We start from the raw sequence: 25,219 nt of genomic DNA on the forward strand, positions 1-25,219 counted from the left end.
TTCAAGTTTCCCTTTTCAGGATTTTTTTCCCAGCTCTCAGATAACTTGTGTCTCTCTTATTTGCATTCTCCTCAATTTTCGACAGCCTTCTAAAAGATACAGCACCAGCTGGAGAGGCAGGAATTGAGCAGTAGGGTCTCAGTTATCTCAAAGGCACCAAGGTAAATAAAATTGCCTCATGTCTTTGCAGGCCTTCTTTCCATCCCCCATTTACTGCCTCCATCCCCCACTCAAAAATTCAGGGATTCCTCCTTTCAGTGAAATAACCCTATCAGATAAACACCATTTTCTGCCCCACAGATTGAACTGGCTTCATATCATATACCTGGGGGAACTCCAAATTGAAGTATCCCACAGGGAAGATGGAGCTGAGTGATGTAATCTAAGGAAGAACACTTTAAAGGAGTTTGGGGATCAAGAACAAGGAGGACAAAACAGCCCACAATCACTGCAGGAGTTATTTGTGTTCCTCTGACTCAGGAACTGCTTTAGTCCCATTTTTTCTTGACCCTCTGCACATTTTCAGTCCCTCTAGTTAAAGTCAAACCTGCATCTCTAGTATGTGTTTCAGAACAAATTTTTAGTGCTGTTATGCCATAGGCAGTGGGGTCCTGCTTTGGGTTTTTTGAGTGTCCTGTAGCCTTGATCTACCCAACAGTGAACTCTGCTGGCAATAGCCACCAGTCTCTGTGGCCAGGCCAGTCTATGAATCCCCAAGGAGATGTGACATTCAATAAAGACATTGAAAAATCAATGTGGAAACAAGCAGGGAAGGAACTGTGGGCCTTGCACAGCTGGTGTGAGCGGTGCCCCTGCTCCCTCCACTGTGCCCTGTCTGTAAGGGGGATGAAAAAAGCCTCCTGTCACAGGGCTTCCTTGCACTGAACACAGCCCAGGCCACTGACACCAAATGCCTCCTCCTTACTCCATAAAAAAATGTGTTTGAGGTGTCTTGTGTTGCTGAAACGTGAAATGCAACCCAGCAATGGCACAGTCCAAGAGTCTCAGGCCAGCAAAGCTCCACCATGGCTTGCAGTGACCCTGCCGGCCCTGTGGCCAGTGCCAGGCAGGCTGACGTGAGAGGTGGGATGACCATCAAAGGCACTATTCCCCTTGCATGGGGAAAAGCTCATTTTGGCCCTTGCAGAAGCAGTGGAGAGCCTGGAGGCAGCTGGCCTGCCCTATCCACATGTGCCCTGTTTGTCTCAGGAGCAGGGAGGTCATTCTTCCCCTGTACTCAGCACTGGTGAGGCCACACCTTGAGTGCTGTGTCCAGCTCTGGCCCCTCAGTTTAGGATGGACATTGAGTGCTGTGTCCAGCTCTGGCCCCTCAGTTTAGGAAGGACATTGAGACATTTGAGCACGTCCAGAGGAGGCAATGAGGCTGGTGAGGTGCTTGCAAAACAAGCCATATGAGGAACGACTGAGGGAGCTGGGGTTGTTTAGCCTGGAGAAAAGAGACTCAGAGGTGACCTTATCACTCTCTACAGCTTCCTGAAGGGTGGTTGTAGACAGCTGGGGATTGGTCTCTTTCTCCAGGCAGCACTGACAGAAGGAGAGGACACAGTTTCAGGCTGCATCAAGGGAAATACAGGTTGGATATTAGGAAGAAGTTTTTCAGGGAAAGAGTGATTGAGTACTGGAATGATCTGCCCAGGGAGGTGGTGGAGTCACCATCCCTGGATGTGTTTAAAGCAGACTGGATGTGGCACTCGGTGCCAGGGTTTACTTGAGGTGTTGGGGCTGGGTTGGACTCAATGATCTCAAAGGTCTCTTCCAACCTACACATTCTGTGATTTTGTGATTTCAGGACTCCTCCTGGAACACTGAGCAGAGGCTCACCACGGGAACTGGGGACAGCGCTCCGGGGACACCGCCACGGCTGGTGAGGGTGACAGCACGGCGGACAGAGGCACCAGCCAGTGTCTGCAGCCTGGTGCTCAGCTCCCACAGCACCCTGCCCCAGGTGAGCCTCCGTGTGCCCCACGCCACCTCCCACCCTGCCAGCCCTGCCAGTGGCTGGCACTGAGGGGACAGCACTGGGGCCATGAGCTCTCAGCACTGCGGGGATGGCACTGCACCCTCCTGCCTGTTCTGCTGCTGCTCACACCAGAAAACCGAGCTGACACCTGTGCCAGGGGCTGGACAGCACTGAAACCATCCCCTTGCCTTGGCCCCATGGCCCCGTGTCAGCCCTCAGGGCTGGGAGGGCAGGTGGATGTGGCGCAGGAATAACGAGGCTGCAATGGAGCTGGAAATCCTCCCAGGCCCATCCCTCTCGCCCCCAGCGCTGGCACGCTCCCACATTGCAGATTTCCTTCTTTTTTTTTGTTTTTCTCCGAGCTCTTAAATGGCAGGTCCGTTCCTCAGCTTCCCGGGAGCTTTTCTCTGCTGCCTTATTTACTTGGAAACGCCATTTATTTGGATGTGCATCGTAAAGCTCAGCCTCCCCACCTGGTGCAAGAGAATCGTTTGGGCTGCGTGTTTGAGGGGAGTTTTTAGGGATGAGTGAAGGGCAAAATGCACTTTTGGGAAGGATGAAGTGGCCAGGAAGAATGGAGCTCGCCACAGATTTAAAATTATATGAAAATGTTGTTTTTCTTGGCAAAGTTTGAAATAATGCTTGTTTGCTAAGTCTAAGTCTTCTTCCAAAGTATTTTAAATACAAAAATTGCACTGCCTCTTTTCTGTCCTTTTTTAAACGTTTCCTCTTCTTTTTCTGGACTGCAATAAAATGGGTAACACCCCATTTTTTTTTCTCTTACTGTTTAATTTCTCCTTTTCTCTTGTTTCTCTCTACATTTTCAATCATTCACCATATCTTTAGCAGTTTTTCAAGGGCGAGACAGTGGTTTTCTGAATATGACAAGAAAATGAGCTTGGCTGCTGATTTCCATTTGCTAGTGGGTGGGGAACCACCACCACAGGGGAATCACAGGGCAAAACCCAAGAGAGGCTGAGAGCCTGAGCAATTGGGAACAGATTCTGTTGTGATTTTAAGGGATTTTCTTCCTTACCCTCCCAGGCCATGGAGTACAGCAGTTCTTGTATCCAGTCCCACATGTCTGGCTGAGTTGAAACGTCTCCTTTTAGCAGCAGACACCTAGTTTTGATTTTAAGGCTTCATGCAATGGAGAATCTGCTCTGTCCGTGGCCTGGCTGGCCTGATGATTATTTATCCTTCACATTAAAAATCTGTATTTTACTGTTAGCCTGTATTTCTCTTGCTTTAGCTCTCAGCACCAGGAAATTTTGCTGCCTTTGTTTGTTAGGATGAAGGACCTTGGCAATCAGAAATGTTCCCAACATGTAGGTATTTATAGATGTGTCTAAGTTCCCTCTTAACTTTCCCTTAGATAAACTAAACAGATTGGCTTCTTCACTCGCTCACTGTTGAGGCAGGTTGTTCCAGACCTGAAATAATTCCTGTCATTCTTTTCAGCCTCCTTCTTTGCTGCCCTGTGTCAGCATGGGGCCAGTCCCTGGGGGTCACCCATTTGCAGGGGCTGCAGCTGCCAGCCCTGAGCAGGGGGTCACTGCCCTGAGAGGGAGGAACTGTGGGGACCTGGGTGGGCAGACTGGGACTCTGGGAGGACTGTGCTCTGGCAGGGCTCTCATCTGCAACCTCCTTCATCCCAGAGGGTGGTCATTTCCCAGCATGGCTGCAGGCAGAGCAGGGAGCTGGAGGTGAAAAGCTGTGAGGATGGTAGTGTTCAGTGCCAGGTATTGCCATGCCTGTAGTCCTGCCTGAAACTTGGCTTTCTGCAGAAACCCAGCAGCTTTCCTGGAAGCTGGAGCCAAGCAGTGCTGGAGAGCTGCAGGCTTGAGCAGAGCTCCTCTGCAGCAGCCCCTGTGCTGGGATGCAGAGTCCTTTGTCACAGTGGTGAGCCTTTCCCCAGGATGTCACCTTCACTGCTGAATGCAGGCCTTGCCCTGACAGAGGGAAGCATTTCCAGCAGTCCCCCATGAGACAGGATCAGCTGCCTGGGGCAGGCTGTGCTGCTGGACCATGACACGGGCCCTGTTTCTCATCCTTCACTCCTGCATGAAGGCACTGAGGACACCTCAGCTCCTGCCAGCATCACATCCCCTGTCAGTTCTCAACAGCCACAGCACTGCAGGACAGCACCAGGGCTGGACAACACCTACACACCCAGCTCCTGCCCTGCTCCATGGGGACTTCTTGCTTTCCAGCCCTCAGAGTGCTTTTTTTGCCACCGGCACTTCCAAAGCAGATTTCAGAAAAATACCTGAGATGGCAAATTGCATTTGGAAGAACCAGGGAAGCTTTTATAAGTTAATGATAGTTAATGCTGGGGCAGGGGAGCACCAGCTGCCACCCTGGTGCCATCAGCCCAGGAATGAGAGTGGACACCCTGCCACTGATAAAAGGCAACATCATGAGCTGACTTTTCCTACATGAAGTAAGTGCAATTCTCTTACTGCATCCATCGATGTAAATAAGTTTTCTGTTGCCCTGGCTTTGTCCTCTCCCCTGCCCACAGCTCTCCACGGCATTGTTAACAGAGCAAAAGCTACCATGACCTGCTTCAGCCAGGAAGATTCACGTCAAATAGATTGCCTCTCCACTCAAATGCTTCCAGGAACAGGAAATTTCTGCCTGCTGGCGAGGACACGGGTGTGCTCTGAATAGCCCTGCAGTGTGCCAATGGCTGCTACAAAGGAAGAGGTGCCGGTAAACACAGCAACAACATGTGCTTCCTGTTGAGGCTTAGTGGGCTGAAAGCATCCCTCCGTGGCAAAGTGGATGTTCAGCCCTCGGTGGGGCAAGAGCAAAGGGACTTTGCCAGATAAAACGCCCTGTCGAGGCTAATAGAGGCAAAACCCTGCCTGACTTCTGGAGCTTGTGGGGTTTTATTTGCTGAGTCCTTCATGTCCACCTTTTCCCGAGCCCTGTGGTTGTCTCAGCGGGGCTGCTCAGGGCTCCTGTGCATGTGCTGCGGGAAGACTCCCGAGGGTGCCCCGTGCCCGGTGTCACTGGCCTGTGCTCCCAGGCTGCCGAGGAGCCTGCTGCTCTCAGTCAAAACGCCCTTCCCATCCTCTGCGCAGGGAGCAGCCAGCTGTAGAGATAAATGAAGGAGGAACAATGCCGCTGATGAGCGGAGCTGCGCGCCTGCGAGGAAGCGCTGCTCTTCCCCTGCCACCCTTCTCCTGCTTGCAGCCACTCTGACTTCATCCCTGTCACCGCGCCAGTGCGGGGCCGCCCCTCTGCCTCCTCCTCCTCCTCCTCCTGGCCGTGCATCCCTCCCGTCTGCCCGGGCGTGTCTCGTTGTGCTGCTGGCCGCCCCCAGCGCTGTGCCTGGCCCAGCCTGGCAGCTGACACGGAGCAACAGCAGGTCCCGAGATGATGGAGAGCCGCCAGCGAGGCTGCCTCGGATGTCAGGCATTCCGTGCATGCTCTGGAGTCACCGCTGGATAAGAAAGCTCGCTGCCAGGGGTCACTGCTGCTCCCGCAGGCTCCGGGTGTGCGGGATGTCTCTGAGCCTGAGAGGTGCAGTCTGCGGGGCTGAGGCCAGAAATGTCCCAGGGAGGACACAGCTCCGGCAGAAGCGCCCTGTCAGGGTGTTAGGAGCCCTCTCTGCTGCACCTGCTGCGGAAGAAGATACATGCACGGCTCAAGTGCCGAACTGGCCCATGGAGCTCCCCGGGGCACTCGGCTGAGAGAGGCAAGCTGTGCCGCCGCCGTGGCGACCGCCTGTCTGCTTCTCCCGTCCTTCTCTCAAGTGTTTTTTCCTATTTCCCAGTGTGCCTTTGGCCAGAGCAGAAGGGCGTTCCCGTGCTGTGCACCTTTGCCTGCCAGGAGCAGCGGGTCAGGGTCCAGGATGGGATGGGCGTGTGGCAGATGCTGCAGCTGCAGATGCTGTGAACTCCCTGCTCCCCTGGCTTGGCTGCAGCCTCACCGCTCTCCATTTCCTCCGTGAGATACAGGAGAGGGGAAGAACCGAGGAGCTGTTTGCGTGGAGCGTCAGGGAAATGCATCAGATCTCTGCTGCAGGAGAATGTCTGACAATGAAGGCAGCCCCAGCAAGAAGCCCCTGTCAGGTTGCTTGGTTGTGCCCCTGCTGTCCCCACCACCCCATGCCCTCTGTGTGGGCTGACTGCTGGCAGCTGAAGCCATTGCTGCAGGCCAGACCTTACCAGGCCACTGCTTTATCTCAACCTGACCCCATCAGCATCAGCCCTGCAACCACAAAATCCCAGGAAGTGGCTAATGCTCAAGCAATGGGAGCACAGAACAGAAGCAACCAGCTCCTGGGGGAACTTCACCCTCCCCACTGCATCCCCATGCAAAAGGGAGAGCATGTTTATTTTAAGAGAAGCAGAGAAGAACAGCAGCAACCCCCAGCCCAGAGGCTGCTGCCCAGTGTTACTTGTGGCACTTTGTGCCTGGAGGTCACTTCAGGGCATTCAGATGCTCTCAGGCAATTTTTTGTTGTGACATTGTAGGCACAGGCTCAAAAGCCAAAGTGCTGAACTCAAGAGGGTGTCTGTCTGTAGTAACACACACAGATTGGACTACATATCAGTCCTGCACTACAGGGACACCCAGCTGGGCACCCAGGAATGTGGCCTGTGTCCCAGGGATGCTGCTCAAAGCGGGGGTCAGCAAGGGCTGTGTCAGTAAGAGCTGTCACTTCAGTGGACATTTTGGGGTTGAGTGGCCTCAGCTTTACTAGAGGCTCTTGTTGTTCCTGCTGCAGAGATGAACATGCTTAGACTTCACTTCTCCCAGCTCAATATCCACCTTCAGCAAAGGATGAAGAAGTCAGTAGAGCCACCAGGCTGTCAAACCAAAATCTCATGCATGGTCACCTATTCCTACTCTACTTGGGGAGTTCTTGTCTAAAACCAGCAGCAAAAGGAAGATCCTTGCAGACACAAGGTGTTTCTGGCTGTGCAGCACAGGAAAATCTCGATGGATATGGTGTCTCCATTCACCCATGTCATTGTGACTGTTTTGAAGGTATTTTGATGGTGTGAGTGCATGGAGCTCTCCCCATGCAATGGCAGAAAGGGAACGGTGATGGGGGGCTCTAGGGAGTGTCCAACAGAGAGCCATGCTCCAGAACCATCCAGACAGGCTTGGTGTCCATCCATCCATCCTCCCTCCAGATCAATGCTTCAGCTTTGCCTCCATGTAACGTCTGCATCTGCCTGTCCCCGAGGGAGCACAGCTGCTGGAGCAACTCTCACACTGAGATTCACACTGATGGCTTTCATGTGTAGCTCTGAAATCAAGAACCAAGACCATTCACAGGCATCTCCAGCAGGATGGGGACTGATCAGGGGCCAGGCCCATCAGTGCCTTGGCCAGGAGGTCAGTGAGACACTCCACTGCCTCTGCTGGGTCTCTGTCTGCTCTGCTCATCGAGTTTCCCAAATGTGCTGATGCAGGGTCCACACAGCACCACCCACGTTCCTGCTTTGCCTTCTCAGGTGATGGACCATATTCCTGCTGCAACCAAAGGAAAACACTGGAGCCGGTCTCCTGTAGCACAGAGCCACCGGGGGCTCAGGAAATGTGGAGCCAGAGCTTGGGATGTGCCCATTTCTCCTCCATCCATCCACAGTCCACTCCCCCTCACAGCCACCCCAGCATCTCTGGAGGGTGAGGACAAATCCCCCAGGTGCATTTCTGCAAAAAAAAAAAACGAGCTCTCCTCGCCATTTTTAAAGGAACAAACCAAGCTTGAAGGCAGAGCCTGGCAGGCCAGCTGCTTTCATTCTGGAGTGCTGGAGCTGGGGGAACATCACTGCATCTTAATGGCATCAGGCTGGACAGAGATCAGGATTCTGGTGGCAGAGGCAGTACTGGCACTGTTATAAATAGAGCAGCCACGATTACTGCTCATGAAGGTTTATGGTCTTTAGGATTTGGAGGATCAGTATCAAGCTACGCTGAGAGATGTATTATCCTCGGCATTGGTAGGATCTGAGGGAAGTGCAGGGGGAGGACAGTAAATGAGCGTGGGTTTGGAAATCATCCCTCTTGTGAATCCAAGCGTGAGCCCTTGGAAAGGTGCTCTCTGCTGGCTCCTCTTGCCTTGCTCTGCCTGCTCTGGGAGGGTTAAACAGTGTGAGCCTGCAGCAGTGGCAGCATTTCAAGCCAGTCTCTGCCCTGTTGCAGGAAGCAAGGATTTGCCCCAGGGCAGCACCTGCCAGAGCCCTGCAGCCTGCAGGTACAAAGCACCTTGCAGGAGTCTCGCTGCCATCTCACCTATAAATTATTCCCAGTATTGAGGCTCAGGCAAAGGCCTCCTGCAGTCTGTGGCCTGGATAGCTGCAGGGGCTGGCACTGCTCAGGTACACCAATGCCTGTGCCCAAAGCACTGGCACGGAGACCATTGTGCCTGGCCAACATCACTTCCCCAGCCTCACAGCCAGCTGCCCACCCGCACGTGTCCAGGAAACACGGCAGTGTCCTGCCAGGCTGTCCCCCCTTTCAGGGGGTATTTTTAGAGCGGATCATCTCACAGCCTGGGCTACAGCAGACCGAGGGAGGAGCTGAACAGAGCAAGGAGGGGGCACTGCACTGCAGTGCAGGGGGAGACCAGGCTGGACCCGGGGCCGGGTTTATTGCAACCCCGTTGTTGCAGAGTTCACTCCCTCCCCCTTGGCCCGTACTGCAGGGCTGTTTCCCCTCTGTGCAGCGCTGGGTTTTGCACAGCTCAGTCTCGTGGGGTGTTTCAGCAGGAAGATTTCATAAGCTCTTTGTGGGAGCGCTCCTGCCTTCCTGCTCTGGCCTAGGACAAGAGTGGGGTGATGAAACAGCTCTCGCAGCTCTCCCTCACAGCACGGCTCGGCTGCCCGTGGCCTTTGGGGGAACTCTGTGCTCCGGCCAGTGTGGATGTCCAGCCGCTGCCCCAGCTGACCGCCCCGTGTCCAGCCCTGGTGTCAGGGTGAGGCAGACTGGCTCCTCAGCACCACCCACCCTCCGGCATTGTGTCGCTAGCGTGTCACCCTTGAGGACGGCACGAGTGTGCCCGTGCCCCGGGAGCGGCTCCTCATCCCGCGGCCGGGCCCGCTGTGAAGGTCACCTCAGGGCTTCCCCACAGGGCCGTGAGGGGGCGGGCGGGCGGCGGCGCGGCGCCTTTAAGAGGCCCCGGTGCGCGTGCTGCGGCCCGGCGGCGCGCGCGCTGATTGGCCGGGCGGGCGGCGCGCGCGGCGGGGGCGGGGCCAGCCATTCACAAATTTCCGAGCGGCTCCGCCTCCCTTAAAGGGGCAGCGCCGCGGCAGCCGGGTGCGGACCCCCCCCCTTCACCGCGGGTGCCCGCGGCTCTGAGGGACATCAGCGCTGGGTTTTCTCCCCGCGGCGGGGCGGGTTTCCCTGCCGGGAAGTGTATTCTGGGGCAGCGCTGATGAGGCGCAGCATCCCTGTGAGTCACCGGCTGTGGGCGGTGGGAGTTGCAGAAAATGGGCTTTGCTAGAAGGGGCAGATTGGAGCAGGGCTGGCCAGGAGAAAGAGGGAATGCGTGTTCCCCACGGAATTCCCCTTCTTGTTCCCCGAGCAGGGCGGGAATAACCGAGGATGGGACATCTCTGGGCCCTGGCTGTGGGGGAAGGTCCCTGTGGGCAGGTCTGTGCTGGGTGTGCTGAAGGGTGCAGGGAAACAGGATTTCTGCTGGTGTCACACTCGGCACAAGCCAGACATCAAAGGTACAGGACCAAAAAAATAGCAACTGATTCTCTTAAACACAGAGAGATTTCAGAACACCTTGCTGTGACCCTGATTGGAGTGATGAAGCTGTGCCCTGGTCACACTGCCAGAGCTCCGTCATTCTCTAAAGGAAATGAGGCCCACAGGAGGAGTGGGCACCCCCAGGCCGTGGGACACGTCAGTGCTGTAATTGCCGTGCCCTTGCAGCAGGAGGGAAGTGCATTAAGGCAGCCCACAGCCAGCCCCTGCTGCAAGTGCTCCAACACACGGAGCGTCCCTGCCAGGGGATGGGGAGAGCAGCTGTGGGCATTGTCAGGCTGTCAGGAGTTCCATAAAGCCTGCTGCATTTGCTTGTTATTAAATAACGCCTCCAGGCTCTACTTTACAAGCAGGGAGGCTGAGCCCTGCTGTAAGGACCTGCCTCAGGTCTCCATCACTCCCCTCCCCTGGCACAGCCATGGAAGATGTTTAGTTGTCCGTGATGTGAGTTGCAGAAATCAGCCAATGGTGTCTATTAAAGACTCTCGTGCTGGTGCTGCCACAAGCAAGGGTGCAATGACTGGGCAATGTGTCAGGGATCATTAATAGAATAAAAATGGGTTTGCCCCAGAGGAGAATAATTTGTTGGGCATCTGCCCTGAGAGTGCTGAGAGCTATTGGTCCCTTGGTATGCCTGGTTGTTATTATCCCAGCTGCACATTTCCCGGCGTGAATTGCTGCTGGTGGAGTGAGATGTTTCTTACCCTGCCCCTTCCCACTCGGCTGTGACTGCACAAACCCTCCAGTGCTCACAGGAACCTCCAGCCCCATTTGCCCACAGTAGCTGTGCAGCCAGCTCTGCAGAGCACCTCTTCCAGATCCAATCGAGAAGCCCTAGCCCCAGCAAATGGCAAATTCCTGCTGGATGGGGTGTGTGTTAGTGCTGAGGAATTGACTGACAGACTGAGCCAAGTTCAGCTGGTCCCTCTCTTTGTTGCTCATCTCCTCCTAGCCTGGATATATTTCCCTGGGCTGCATGTGTTGGGTGTCTTTTTGCAGGTGATTGTGATGGAAAAAGGTACCTCTCCCATGCAAAACTGTCCTCCCCTTCCTCCTGAGCATTATAAGGACTCCCAGTCTGCAGCCAGGCTCAGAGCAAACGCATGGCTTCGCTTCCCCTGGCAGGATCCAGCTCCTCTTGGGTGATAGTCAAGCACTCGGGTGGCTGCTGTTTCTGCGAGGAGCTGGCTGCCTTCAGCCTGCCCCATCTTCACCCCCTGCTCCTCCAAGGGCAGTAGGTACAACAAACCTACCGTGGCACCTCACACTTGCCTTCCTCTTCCCGCAGGACTCCATGCGAGAGGAGGGGAGCGGCAGCAGGGGCTGAAATGCCGGTGACACCAGATAAAACCTAGCTCTGTGCCTTGTAAATAGCATCACCTCCGGGGATTTCTTGACACTTTGCTGAAATTAGCACCTGTGAAAAGAGCAGCTGCCAAAGCTGAATTTAAATAAGACGGGGAAAATGCCCGTAGGAAGAGGGTAGAGAATGAGAGAGCTCTTGAATCACTTCCCTCCATGAAGGCACCTGCCTGGAAATCAGCTCCCATCTCCTTTAGCTCTGCTCAAAGCTCACATTACTGCAGCGAGATGCCCACAGCTGCCTCAAAGTGCTGGGCACTGTGCCTGCCCTGCCAGACACAGGCCTGGGCACCTCAGTGCAGGTGCCCATGTCACTTGGTCTCCCAGCAAAGCCACTCCCAGTTGCCAAAATGCCACTACTCACTAAAACAAGCTGGAGAAGTACATAATGTGGATGCCCCTGGCCAACCAGCCCTGGCCTCTTCTTAGGCTTGATTAGGTATCCCAAGTCCTGTGCAGCATTAGGGAACGTTGGGAGTAACCATGGATTACTTTTTTCCTTTTTAACTGGGGCTAGCAGGTGGCACATGCAGTTCATTACAAATCCACATGAATTAAATGACTCTCATGGAAGCTTAAATGGGAAATGTGGGGTTTGGGAGGGGAGATGCAAGCAAGTGAGGAAGGACTGTAAAGAGCTGCAGCAGCTGAGGCTCAAGACCCTTCTGATTGCACTGGCAATAAGGTACTAACAGATAAGAGAGCTGGGGGAAGTGGCATGGGGTGGAGGCACAATACTGGCACTCCAGGGCTGGCAGTGAGGCTGTTTCCCATGTGGGGATGCTCATTGCATGAACAGCTGTGAACGCAGCCAGAGACCAAGCACACAGAGGACCAGACACCTTCCTTGTGGAGGATGCACCAAAAAAAAAAAAAAAAAAAGGGAGGGGAAAAAAATCAAAGTAAATGCTTCTCTTTATTGTTCACTCAGCTCCTTATTAAAGCGTTTTTCCCTAACAGCTCTTGTCCTTTGCTTCTGCGCTTCCTCCCTGAGTGAATGCCCATGTCCTTGCCTGCCCCCCTCCCAGGACAGAGTGGCAGGAGATGTTTCTGGAGCAGGGCAAGTGTGAGCAGTTGGAGTGACAAACTCTGCTTGTGCAGTTCCCTGGTGCTTTCCTCCCACCTGAGTCAGCCTCTTCCACACATGGGGCTCCTGACTGACCTTGGCCCAAGGATGGCTTTGGGGAGGGCCCATGGCAGTGGGAAGGATCCCTGCAACCTAACCTTGCCATCCCAGGGTGGGAACTGCAGTGGGAAGGATGTTTGCAGCTGGGATGGAGCATTATTAGTTATGCCCAGGTGCTGAGCACACCTCATTGATGATGTTATCTCAGAGGTGCAGATGGGCAGGTAGCCAACAAGGAATTCATGTCCTTTTGCTCTCATGAGGGAGACACTGCCCAGCTGCCTTTTTCACAAGGTACTTTGGTGTATCTCGGCTTCTGTCTGTCCCAGTCCCTCCTGTCATTCCCATCTGATGGCACAAGGAGCATGTAGAGATGAGCCTAATTTCTTAAAACCTGTGTAAAGTCCTCTCCTAAAGCCAACACTGCATGCTTTCCTGCCATGCACACAAACACATTTTTTCACTGATTAATTCTGAACAAGCTTGCTTTGCATGCAGGCATCCCATCCTGTCCTTCCCCAGTGAGCTTCTGTGGTGTCTGTGTCTGTGGCACTGAGCTCTGCAGGGTGTAAACACTTTCTTGTGTGCAGCCATTGGCTTCATCTTGGTGCATCTCTTTGGGTCAGTGCCACACGGGACTGAAAACTGTCCAGACAGAGCCCAGGGGAGCAGCAGGGTGAGCCTCACCTGTGGGGCTGTTTCTGAGGGCTCAGCAGCACTGCTGTGCTCAGCTGCTCGAGGTCACCATGGTGAGGACAGGTGCTTTACCAGGAACATTATGACTGTCCTAAGCCTGCAGCTGGGAAATCTCAGTGTCTGAGCCACTCCACCACTCTGTGGCATCAAGCCACCTTGTGATTGAGGTGACCTGAGCAGCCTAGAAGACAGTGAAGTGCAGGCAGTGCTGGAGAGGACAAGTGCTACATCGTGCAGTGGGGAATATGGTGCTTGGGGGCAATGATCCTGATTACAGGGTGTCTTCTGCCCCCTCCCCTTCACCCAGAAGCAACCATTCCACTTGACCTCTTGGGAGCAAACCCTGCAGGAGCACCTCTGTGTGCAGAGGTGAAGTGCAGAAGTAATTTTGTCCTGCAGTTTAAAGAGCTAAAGGAACAAGGAGTGGGCAGGGGGCATTTATCTGACCAGCCATGGTGCACTCCCTCCTCCCACAGCCCTGCGTGTGCTCAGGGCCGTATTACACCAGCTGCAGCGGGCCAGGAGGAGCCTTGCAGACCTTGGAACCCGAACTGAGGTGTTGCACCACCACATCTTGTGGCTCAGCTTGTGGTCCCCTCCTGCTTCTGTCTTTTAGCCATATCCTGTGGGAGCCCTGTGCTCTTCTACACATTTATGTACCATTTCTTTAAATAGTTTTTTCACCTACCCTAGTGGTTTTTTACAACCTTTGAGCATTAAGAGGCCAAGTTCAGATTCTAAATGATCAGATGTGGGGTTTTGTAATGGGTTTTCTCTCTCTCTCCGTCAATTTCTCTGAATGACTCTTCTGAGCTTCTTCCAGTCCTGCACTTCTATGGAAGAGGTTAAGGACTGCCTGAGCTACCCTGGGAGCAGCCCCTCTGCCTTGCTGCACCAGGAGGCATTTCTGCTCTGCGTTTATCATCCCTGATGCCAGTAGGAAAGCTCAGCAAAGGCCTTTGGGGTTTCTACACCCCCAGTGCACCTGTGGCTCAGGGGGCAGTGGCAGCATCCCCAGAGTGCTGTACCTGATGGAGCACACGTGGAACATTTCCAAAAAAGCAAGGTGGCCTCTGATACAGAGATGCAACAGAGGTGCTGCTGCCAGCCTAGCGACCAGTTCAGGTCTTGAAAAATTATCTCATACTCCAGTGCTGACCAGAGCTGAAGCAAAGTGAAACCCTCGTGGCGTCGACCACAAAACTGGCCGCGCGGGGCTGGGGGAACGGCACCGCACAAGGGCCGGGACACGGGCTGAGGGTGATGGGCGAGGTGATGCCCGAGGCAGCGCAGGATTCGGCTCCTTCTGGATGCCCCTGCGCGGGGGGGAGCGGGGGCGGCGCGGCCGGGTCTGCCCGGGGCGTGGGGATGAGGAGTGCGGGGATGAGCGGCGGGGATGAGGAGCGTGGGGATGAGTGCAGGGATGAGCGGCGGGGATGGAGAGCACAGGGATGAGCGATGATGATAAGGAGCGCGGGGATGAGCGGCGAGGATAAGGAGTGTGGGGATAAGGAGTGTGGGGATGGAGAGCACAGGGATGAACGCGGGGATGAGCAGTGCGGGATGAACGCGGGGATGAGCGGCGCCGCCGGGGCGGGGCGCGGAGGTTCCGCCGGCGCGGATTGGCCGCTGCGGGGGAGGAGGGGGCGAGGGATGCTCCGCGCCGCCGCAGGTGCCGCGGTCCCGCACCGAGCCGGGCCGGGCCGGGCCGGGCCGAGCCGGGCCGGGCTGAGCCGCCCCATGCCGGGGAGCCGCTCGGAGCTGCTGCCCCGCGCCCCGCGCCGGGAGCGGCCCCGGGACTGAGGGGCGTTGCGGGCGATGCCGCGGCGCGCCCCCGCGGAGATCACCGCGCTGTAACACCATCCCCCTCCCTTCCTCCTCCTCCTCCTCCTCCTCCTTCTCCTCCCACGGGGCCGGGGGCGCCGAGCGGGCGAAGAGGCGGCAGGCGCGCCTTGCGCGGGGCGGGGGCCGCTGCCGCCCCCTGAGCATCCCTCCCTCCCTCCATCCCTCCCTCCATCCCCCCGCCCCTCCGCGCCGCCTCCCTCCCTCCCTCCCTGCCGGCTCTATGGTGTGAGGGCAGCGATGCACAAGCACCACCACTGCTGCAAGTGCCCCGAGTGCTACGAGGTAACGCGGATGGCGGCCCTGCGGCGCATGGACCCCCCCTCGTACGGCGAGTGGCAGCACGAGCAGTACGGCTACGGCGGCTACGGCTCGCAGACCCTGCCCGCACCCGGCGGGGCCGCGCCCGCCGCCCGCGGCAAGGCCAAGCTGGGGCCCCCCGCCCGCGACCCCGCCGCGCTGAAGCCGCCGCCGCCGGCGCCGGGGAAGAGCGGGGCCAAGGTGAACGGGAGCGGCCCGGGCTGGTGGCCCGAGTGCACGTGTTCGAGCCGCGACTGGTACGAGCAGGTACGGGCCAGCCCCGGGCAGCGGCTCCTCCGTGCGGGACCGACGGGGCGGGCGGGGGAACGCGGGGTCCGTGCGGGGTTTGCTGGCACAGCCCGCAGCATCACCCCGGGGGCGCCGCGAGCAGCCGGCGGGGATGCCGGGGCTGGGTGCCGGGGCTGGGTGCCGGGGCTGGATGCCGGGGCTGGATGCCGGGGCTGGGTGCCGGGGCTGGATGCCGGGGCTGGATGCCGGGCTGGGTGCCGGGCTGGATAACGGGACTGGATGCCGGGGCTGGGTGCCGGGACTGGGTGCCGGGGCTGGATGCCGGGCTGGATGCCGGGGCTGGATGCCGGGGCTGGGTGCCGGGGCTGGGTGCCGGGGCTGGATCTCCGTCGTTGCGGATGGCCGTCGTCGTCGTTGTCGCCGCTCGGGCTGGCCGTCGGAGCGGTGGGGTTGGCGCTTCCGTTGTTCGGGCTGGGTCCTGCCCGGCGTGAGATCCCGGCATTGGAGCAGCCCTTCCCAGGGCCGAACGGGGCCGGATGGATGTTGCTCGGCGCGAGGTGTTGGTCGGGCGCGGTGTATTTTGGACGCCCCAGCTGAGGCGCCTCGCTGCTGGCGGTGCCGTTCCCGAAGCCCTGGCGGCACCAAGGGCATCCCGTGTCGTGCCGTGTTCAGCAGGCGCGGTGTGTGCCGGCCGCCGGGCAGCCTCGTGGGTTGGCAGTGTCGCTTGCCAGCGCTCCCAAACTGTCACCCACTCTCCATTGAGTTGTGGTTTCCTCGCTCTGCTGCTACGTCCCTGCTCCCCGAGATTATTACGTAACCCTGCTCTGGTCGTGCTGTGTGCATTCTGCCCCATTTCACTGCCTCCATTTCTTCCCACACACATTCATTTTATTCGTGTTCTCCAAGACCCGTGCTCGGGCTGTGCCTCTCTCCCCTAAATGGAGAGACCGGTCTTATTTTGAACCCACAAGCCGGCTTAGAAAATGGTTGGATCTGTTTGCAAAGCATTAAAATGGAGGCTAGACCCTGCCTGAAAAACAATTTACCCTGCTTGAGAGAAAGGCATTTCAGTCTGCTTCTTTCATTCATTATCTTCAAACCTCACATGATTTCTTATTGATCCTTCTAATTATTATTTCAAGATGCTGTAGCAGGCAGACACACGGGAATCAATGGGAATTCTCTCCTCCTCTGCTCTCGGCAAACACAACCCTCTTCTTCCCTTCCTCTATTTTTTCTTCATTACTGTCTCGGTCTGTAGCTCTGGTTGAAATAATTAGATTCCTAGCTGATAGCTCAGATGATATTTACAGAAGGCACCAAAAACCCCAGCCACCTTTCTATGAGCCTGCTCCTGCTTTCTCTCTTTCTCTGCCACTCTTTGCATCAAAAGCAGCCTCAGCTCTCTCTCGCCTGCTGATTCCTGGCAAGCATTCTTCCATCTTTCCTCCACTATCTCTTTCCTTCCCTCCATCCAAAGCAGTGAGCTCGGGGGGCAGAAAATCAAAGCATGTTTGCTCCTTCCTTTTTACTCCTGCTTGCATGAAAGGTCCGGCCCAGTATTCCTGGTAAGACAATTGCAAGCAGTGTGAGAAGGAAGTGATGCCAGCTGCATTGCTGCCGTGGCAGGCTGGGCAGGGGAGCCTTTTTTGCAATGGTGGAAGAGAAATCATTGTCTCTTTGTGGTGCTGCCATGGAGCTTGGGCTGCTCGGAAAGTCAGCATTGGGAATCTGCTCTGCCTTTGCCTTTCTGAACGTGAAAAAAAAAAAGGGGAAAATCAAAAGCTCCTCGCGGCATTGCGAGCAACAGAGGATGCCAGTGTTTGAGGCTATGTGAGCATAGCGGGGTCTGCATGTAGAATATGACGTGTGTGGTATGTGCACTGCCTGTATCAGAGCAGGCAGCAGCTCCCTGGTGTGGAGCAAATGAATGTATGCCGTGAGTAAAGCTTTGCAGCAAATGCCTCAGCAACGCTCTCCTCCTGATCCAAGAGTGCAAAGTGCCTGAGCCACGGAGGAATCCATGTTCTACCCAGCCCAGTGCTGGGCAGAGGGACAAAAGATGGTAACATGGAAACATCGAGGCATGGCATGACCCAGGCAAGCAGGTCCAGTTGGCTCTGGGAGGCCGGGAGATGCTGGGCTCTGGGCAGATTTGGCTGGAGGTTGCAGATGCAAAGCAATCTCCTTCACAGGCTGCCTCCGTGTCCAGGAGAGCCTTGGCTGGAGGCAGGGCTGCCATTTTTCAGGGCTGCCCCTTTAAATGAGCTCACTGTCCCTGAAAGCACTTCCAGCAGCTGAGGTGGGAAGGGATGCATGGACCAGGAGGCTTTCCTGGGTAAGCAGGGATCTGTTAACCCCCTGGGGAGCTTCACCACCTCTCATTTAAGCTTTTTTTTTTCCCCTTGCTTCTTCATGCAAGCAGAGAAGCGTGTGCTAGTGTTGTGACACCAGAAACGTGCTCACAAGTTGCATGTGGTGGTGTATGTTCTCTGACATCATGGCATACTCACAGACTTTGTGTGCAGCTCCACGGCATGTGAGACGTGCCCACACGTGCTGCCCAACACACGGCACGGTCCCAACGTCAACCTGCACCTCCTCCCACTTCCAGCCCCCGTCTGTTCTCTCCTCCTGCCTCTCCCCTTCTCTAGGACACATTTTAGCTTGCTCAGGCAGTGCCAGTAACTGAGAACCCCTAATCCTCACCAGAGGGAGGGAGGAAATCCCTGAGGTCTAGGTATCTCATATCTTTTTTGCTTTGCTTTCCTTCTCACCTCTGAGATCTCTTCCATTTCTTTTCCCTTATCTATCCATATTCCCTGCTCATTAGTTCCCGGTCCCTGCACTTGATGTCATTGCTGTCCTCCATTGTTTCCATCACTATCCCTCCCATTGGCCCTGTGCCCTCCTTGTCCCCCTTTGCTCTCTGGTGGGGGACTCCATTCCTCCCCTGCCAGACTGGGGTGACAGGAGGACTCCTGCCTTTGTGGGAGGAACAGCAGTGTGATCCAGGGAAGCATCCCTGATGTGCAGCACTGGAGGAGCAGACTGCTCAAACCCCTCCTCTCCCTGCACAGTGACGCCCACGGCCTCTCAGGAGAGGGGTTCTCAGCTGCCTGGCCATGCCCAAGCCCCTTCTCCAGCACTGCTCCAAGAGCTGAGGGTCCAGAAGTAGCACCTTTCCCTCCCACAGGGAATGTCCAGCCCTGAGTCTTAGTTCAGTCTAAAGACCCTGGTGCCAGGCACAGTGACCAGGGCGAGGTCCCCCATGAGGGTCCCATGGGTGTCACCAGCATTTTCATGTCCATTTCAGGTCTCTGGGGTATGGGCTGGGGAAGGGACCCAGGGCAGTGCAGTTCTCTGGCATATGGTGAGGAAGTGCCCTGTGCCCCCAGAGCTGCCCCAGGTTTGCTGAGCAGATTCCCTGCTTGGCCAGGAATGCAAAGTCCTGCTGCCCCCCTTTCCGTGGTCCCTTTCTCCCTCTTGGAGTGGTCACGAGAATGCAGAGGGGAGTTGGAGCAGCATTGCAATGAGACCTTGACCACCTGCAAATGCCCAGAGCATGCCAGGCTTATGTGGCCTCTACCCCTGGCAGAAGTGTTTCATGCCAGGCAGGTGGAGGAGTGGGACAGATCTTCCCTGCCCGCCCTCAGCAGTGAGTGTTTCACTGATTTTCAGGGGTGGTTTTTGATGCACAAACGTGGCTGGTTGAGTTCTTTCCATGCCCTGAGCAATTAACTGCAGGAGGTGGGCACAGGACAGCACATCTTGGCCGAAGCACCAGCCTTTGCTGAGCCTTCAGGCGATGCTGGGCTTGGGGCTCCTGTCTCCTGGGGCATGAGTGGCACGGGGAGGAAAGAGCCTTGGAGAAACCGTGGGGGTTCAGACCAGGTTTCTGTGTGATGAGCAGGTGTGGCTGGAAGGAAGGAGGGAGAGCACAAAGGGGGCAGGCAGGAAGCCAAATACAGGTTGCTTTGTGGGAAATGGCTGAAGCCCCAGATGTTCCCTGGGGAGGTGCGAGGGAGGGTGAGAGGAACAGGGTGCCGGGGACATGGAGGCAGTGGAGGTGGTGAGGTTGGCAGGGTGATGTTGCTATGGCTACTCCCGTGCTATTCATAGAAGAAATTAGCTAAATCTTTGCACTGAAACGTGGAGGAGGAGAGAGGAGGAAGGCGTTCTCTGTGTTTGGAGGGAAGGAGAGAAGCCAAAACAGGAAGGGGGTGAAGTTTTCCTTCTTTTCTCTGTGCCTGCACCGTGGAGGGGCATTTCAGGGAAGCACTGCTGCCTGAGCTGCCCAGCACTGGCAGGACATGGAAGGATGCAGGCAGAGAGGAGCTGTCCCATGGGAAAGCTCCCCCTGCAGAGCTTCCACACAAAACCCCGCATGGCAGGATGAGTTCTGTATCGTGCCAGGAGCACAGGAGACATCCTCTTAATTAAAGACAGCCAATCTGTGAAAGGTATTTTTGGCAACCTAAATGTAGATGCAACTGTAGTGAAACTTGTCCTTTGCATCTGGCTCCGTTGCTGAACACAGTGCTTGTCTGTTCCTGGCCCCACCCATCTGCTCAGCCCCTGCTCTGTGGTCACTGGTGGTCTCCCCTGTCCTCCCTCCACCTCCAGCATCTCTTCCAGCACGTCCCCCTGCCAGCCGGAGTCCCAGAAGTCTTCCCTCTCCCTCACTCCTCATCACACCCCACTCCCTCGTGAGAGTTTGGTTCTCCTTCCACAGACCTGTTTGTCACCTCCTCACTCACGATGTGTAAATCTGCGTGTCTGTTCCTAATATATCCCCCTCCATCTGATCTCACCTCTCAGCTTGTTTCTTGGGCATCTCCATCTGGTGATCCTGCCGTCATCACCCGGTTGAGTTGCTATAACCAGGTACAGAGATGCTCTCCTTCTCCCAAGCCCAGCCTCACACCCAGCCTCGCACCTGCCCTTGGCCCCTTGCCCCATGGGGAGAAGCTGATTTTTCTGATGGTCTTGATGTTCCTTTTCTGCCCCTCAGATGAAATCAAGGCCTAGATAGTGCTTTTGTAAAGTCACTCCCCTTTCCTTGTGCCTCTCCTGGGAAAACCTTAACACACAGATGCTGAGTGAGCTGGTTCTCCTCACCCGCCCTGGAGCATCCCGTGTCCTGCTGTCACCCATCCCCTGGACTGAGGAGGGTCAAATGTTCTCAGTGCTGCTTCACAAAACATGCTGAATTCATTTAGGAGTTGACAGCTGAGGACATTTGTCTCCTCAGTTTATTCACCTATAAGACTTTCCCCCCCTTTCTTTGGGCACGTGTATCCCTCGGACAGGGGTTGTACGCTGGTGCTTGTTGGCTTTTCTGACTCATCCCTTTAATACAGTAAGGGATAATGCTGGAATTAGAGAAGTGAGTTGAAGGACTGAGCTTAGCTCCTCTCCAGCTGGATTACTGACTGCTGCCTGCCAGCCAGCCCAGATGTGCCGACTGCAGCCCTAGAGCTGTGCCTGGCTGCTGGATTTGGAGTCTTAAGCTGCTGGAGGGACCCTTGGAGCAGCCCAGGAAGAGGTGCTGGAGCTGGTGTCTGAACTGGCTATGGTGGAGATGTAGCTGGTGCTCTAAAGGCAGCATCTGAAGCCACACAGGTGGGAGAGACCCCATCACTGCAACATGTGGAAGAAGAGCAAAGTACCTGCCAGAAATGGGAGGATGTGGCCCTGCCACGCTACTGGAGGAGGAGGAGGAGGTGGAGAGTGCATTGGTGAGGCATGCAGGGCTGAGCACAGGCATGTTTCAGCAGGGGTGTGTGCAGTGTGGAGGATGTTGCTCCTGGTGAAGAATCTGGGGGCAGCAGGGAGCCCATCAGCCTCCAGTGTGACAGCACCTGCTGTCATTCCTGTTGGAGGGATCGCCCATGCCCCCATGACTGCACTTCTCACCAGTTCCTCCACCATGACTGCAACCTGCCTGGGCCCAGTCCTGGCCCATACCAGGGATTCAGCAGGGACCTGCTGGCCATCCTCAGGGTGTACAGTCCCATGGCAGGTTGCATGAGAGGGAAACAGCTGTCCCAGAGGCCCAGTCCGGGTACCCTGGGTGCAGAGGAGGGTGGGAGGAGGAAGCGAAGAAGAAGCTGTCACTGTTCCTGGAGAGTTGCCTTGTTCGGGTAAGCCCCTCGGCACGTCGTGTGCTATTATGGGAGGAGAGAAGCTTCCGTTCCTTCCAGAGCTGTGAATGCTCATTTAGAGAGGGGAAGTCATTAAGACTAATCAGGACGTAATCAGGGCCGCGGTGATGTGCCGGGCGCCCGCTGAGCACAGCCCGGTGCAGGATGCTCTGCAAGGGGCCGTGGACTCCGGGTGCCAGGGGAGAGCAGGTCCAGCACTGCTCTGTGCTGGGGCACCAGGAGCTCAGTGTGGGGATGAAGGGGCTCTGCCTGCCACCCCAAACCCTGCGTGCTCCAGTGAGCAGCTGTGATTCAGGGATGGGTGTAACCCTTGCTGTGAAGTTGTGCCAGCGCCGTGAGTGCAGTGGGCTGTGTTAATGCTCACAGCTGGTTTTAACACATGCAAAGATGGGATGATTTAGGGAGTCCTCAAGGGCCCTCGTTCCAAATCCAGCAATATGCTGTGATCCTGTAGCAGGGACTTAGAGGTGAAAACTTTTAATACAGTGTTTAACAAGTTCAGAATACCTGAATTTGGAATGAACTTCATAGTTTAGCTTGCAGAGCTTGCTTGATGGGGCTTGCAGAAGAACTGCTTCAAGGGTGTAATTATTTTTGGGAGCATGTAGTGCTTCAGAGCACCCCAGACCAGGCCCTAGGTGCCTTCCTGTCACCTTTGTATTAACTGGAATTTATCTTGAATCTCTGTTGATGGATCTTGGTTTCCTTTCTTTCCCACAGAAACAGGTTTCTTAACACTTGTTAACCGGATGTGCACTGGAACTTACTGAAAAGAAAAAATTAGGATATTTGAATCCCAGGAACCAAAGAAATCTTCATTTTAACACTGTTCCTTATTCCTTTTTCTTCTAAACATATGTATTTGTCTGAGAGGAAGATAAAAGCGTGCGACTCTTTCAGATAATGACAACTCTTCCTGTGTAAAAAGGAATCAAGTCAATTTTATTTGGTACCGCCAGGTCAAAGAGAAGCTACTGAAGCCCAGCAGCTCTGCAAATTGGGTCACTTATTTTAGTGGGCTGAGCCTGGAACAGGATGTCTAACTTTCAAGTTTGAACACCCTGGCCTTAATGGTTTCTAAATGGAAACTTAGATTCGATAGAGCTTCTGTTTGGGAAGCTTTCTTCCTTTGCCACTGAGTAAAGGCTTTTTCCAGTCCCTATTTAAGCTACTCTTAAAAAAAAAAAAAAAAAAAAAAAGGCATCAAAACAAAGGTTAAACCTTCAGTAGCTGCTTGTGTTCACATTACACTTTGGGCACTTCAGTGGCTTTGCCAAAGGTCCTTGTGACCAGGCACCTTTCAAGTCCCGTGCTCCCTGTTTCCGGATGGCCGCGGTGCTCTGAGCCAGTGCCGAGGTGCCAGGGCTGCCATGGGGCAGGGGCTCTGCTGCCACAGCCCCAGAGCCTGCTCCTGCCACAAAAACAGCCCAGCTTGGACATCTCCCAGAGGCAGCCTGGAGAGAAGGGCTGTTCTTGATTGCAGGCCGCCAGGCTGGCTGGGAGCCGAGCACAGGGACACAGGCAGCAGCTGGCACCTGGCTGGAGGGGACTGACACAGTGGGTGCAGGCACCTGCAAGCTCCATAGTCAGCCCCAGCATCGTTTCCTGCATCACTGATGCCGCATTTTGAGCTGTGCAGGAGGGCAGGAGCCAGGCTGAGCCTGTCACTCTGTTGGGCCATGTCCTCCCCCTGCCCAAACTGTGGCAGCCAACAGGTTGCTCTTGCAGAAGGTGAGAAAAAGTGCAGAGAGAGTTACTTTATCCAGCCCAGTTAAAAGGAAGAGTGATTCATCTCTGGCCAAGAACTTCTTCAGCCTCCAAAAGTTTCCATCCTCTCTTTTCTTTTGCTCCTGTTCCCTGTCCCAGCCTGTGGGAACCCTGAAGGATTAACTCTCCCTCAGAGGTCTCCAGCTCTGTTGATGCTCCCAAGCAACCTCAGCTCTCGCACCATATAAAGCTCAGGAAAGCAAAGAGAGATGAGCACAGGGATCTGTGAGGATGGGACCAGCCCTGGCAGCAGTGTGGTACCTCTCCCATTCCAGAGAATGGAAGGGTTAGGTCAAAGCATGGATTTGGTCTTGAGATTTCAGAAAAGCCCTACATCTCCTGGGCCAGCTGGGAGCAGGCTTCAGTCTGGGAAAGGATATGTCATACATTGGTTCCTAACAGGAGGACTGTGAGGTGGCTTCCCTGGCACCTCAGGAAGGCACAAGCTGGTGAAAACCAAGGGGGTCTATGGGAGGCCAGGTGCAACCTGGATAGAAAATGCCAGCACCTCTCTGCTCTACAAATCTGGTCTCTGGGAGGGACAGAGCCGAGACTCATCTCCTCCTTGCTTCAGAGAGCTTCAAGAGTGGGCTTCTGTCTGGCCTTGAGCTCAAGGTTGCTGTGGAGGAGCTGTGTCCTCTCAGGTGCAGTGGGAGAGTGTTGGGCTCTGGCTTGGTGCAGGAATAGCCCAACATTGGGAAAAGCAGCGTCTGGGCACAGGGCAGGCAGGCCTGGCACAAAGCAGATGAGCGTGTCAGTGCTCATCAGGGTGAGCAGCGCTGAGCACGGGCTCTCCCTGTGTGCCGTGCAGGCAGGACCTGAGCTTGTTCCTGTGAAATTAATTCATCAGCTTGGTACAAACCTGCTCCCCACAGCAGCAGGAGCCTGGTGGTGTCTGGGCACCCTGCAGCCAACCCCGCTGGCACAGCAGCATCACATCACCCTCGGTGTCCCTGAGCCAGTACCTGCTTGTTCACAGCCAAAATTTGACACAGTTGGGTCCTGCGACAGAGCAGCTGCTTTCATAGCTGTAAATGCACAGCTTTCTCCATGGTTTAACACCCTTTAAAAAAAAATCAAGCAGATGGAGCTGGACTACAAGCAGCTCAGTGTCGGCCCTGATTAGATAATTCTGTTGGGCATTTCCCCACTTGTGACCTCTGCCCCTGAGAGCTTTTAAAGGGATGTAAAGACCGAATTTCACTTATCTCCAGAGCCATTTCCTTCTGCGTGCTACTATTATACCTCAGATGATATGAAACAAAGGATATTAAAAGACAGATTGAATTTTTGCTCTGATCCAGTGTGGGGAAATAAAGGAGTTAAATGAGTACTTTGCTTCTCATGCATTACCCAGTGTCTCAAGCAGTCACTCTGTCCTGCACATTCCTTCTTGCATGACACACGGGGCATATCAGCCTCCTGTATTAGGCCTGGTATTTGACATCTCTGGAGGCTGCTGTTACTCCTGTTGCTGGTTAAGATGGAAATGTGTTCATATGTGACCACAATCTAGTTGGCCTTGTCCTGGGACACCTCTAGCATGTGTATTTTGCCTCCAGGAGGTACCTGACCTCTGTGGGCTGGCCCCCATGCCGGTTCGGTGGAGGGTATGAAGCTATGGCAAAGCTTTGGGATCTCAGTTCTAGAGACATTATCTTGAACTTTCAGTTCACAGTCTCCCTGCCCAGCTCCTGTGTGCCAGCCCCAAGAGCAGTCCTCAGGGAAATGCCACAGGGCAGGACCCAATCCTCAGCAGCAGACCAGTGAACCTCCTCCATTTGCACATAATTGCAGCTTTTCTTTTGCTTGGAAGCTTTGGAAAATCATCATGTTTTGCAATTCTTATCTTTGTGCCAGCAGACGACAGCAGTAGAAACTGAGGTGAGAGGTGATACTGTCGATGTTCGGTGCTCCCAGATGACTGTGTTAGTGTCCCTGGGCTGCCAGGGCCCAAGTGGAGCCCAAATAGCAGCAGTCCCTCTCAGATCA

At 55.2% G+C, this 25,219-nt stretch overlaps 1 protein-coding gene across 1 annotated transcript in view; it reads left to right on the plus strand.

Annotated features, from left to right (window-relative positions):
* The window catches only part of DLG3 (discs large MAGUK scaffold protein 3), a 78,178-nt gene that overhangs the window by 10,216 nt on the left and 42,743 nt on the right, over positions 1-25,219 (plus strand). Inside the window, exon 4 of the mRNA XM_083876391.1 lies at positions 1,811-1,966. Within this exon, the coding sequence (XP_083732517.1) occupies positions 1,811-1,966 (156 nt within the window). The remainder of the gene's footprint in view (positions 1-1,810; positions 1,967-25,219) is intronic.

The sequence above is a fragment of the Zosterops lateralis genome (assembly GCF_965231275.1).
Source record: "Zosterops lateralis genome assembly, chromosome: 21".
In the NCBI taxonomy this organism is placed as follows: Eukaryota; Metazoa; Chordata; class Aves; order Passeriformes; family Zosteropidae; genus Zosterops; species Zosterops lateralis.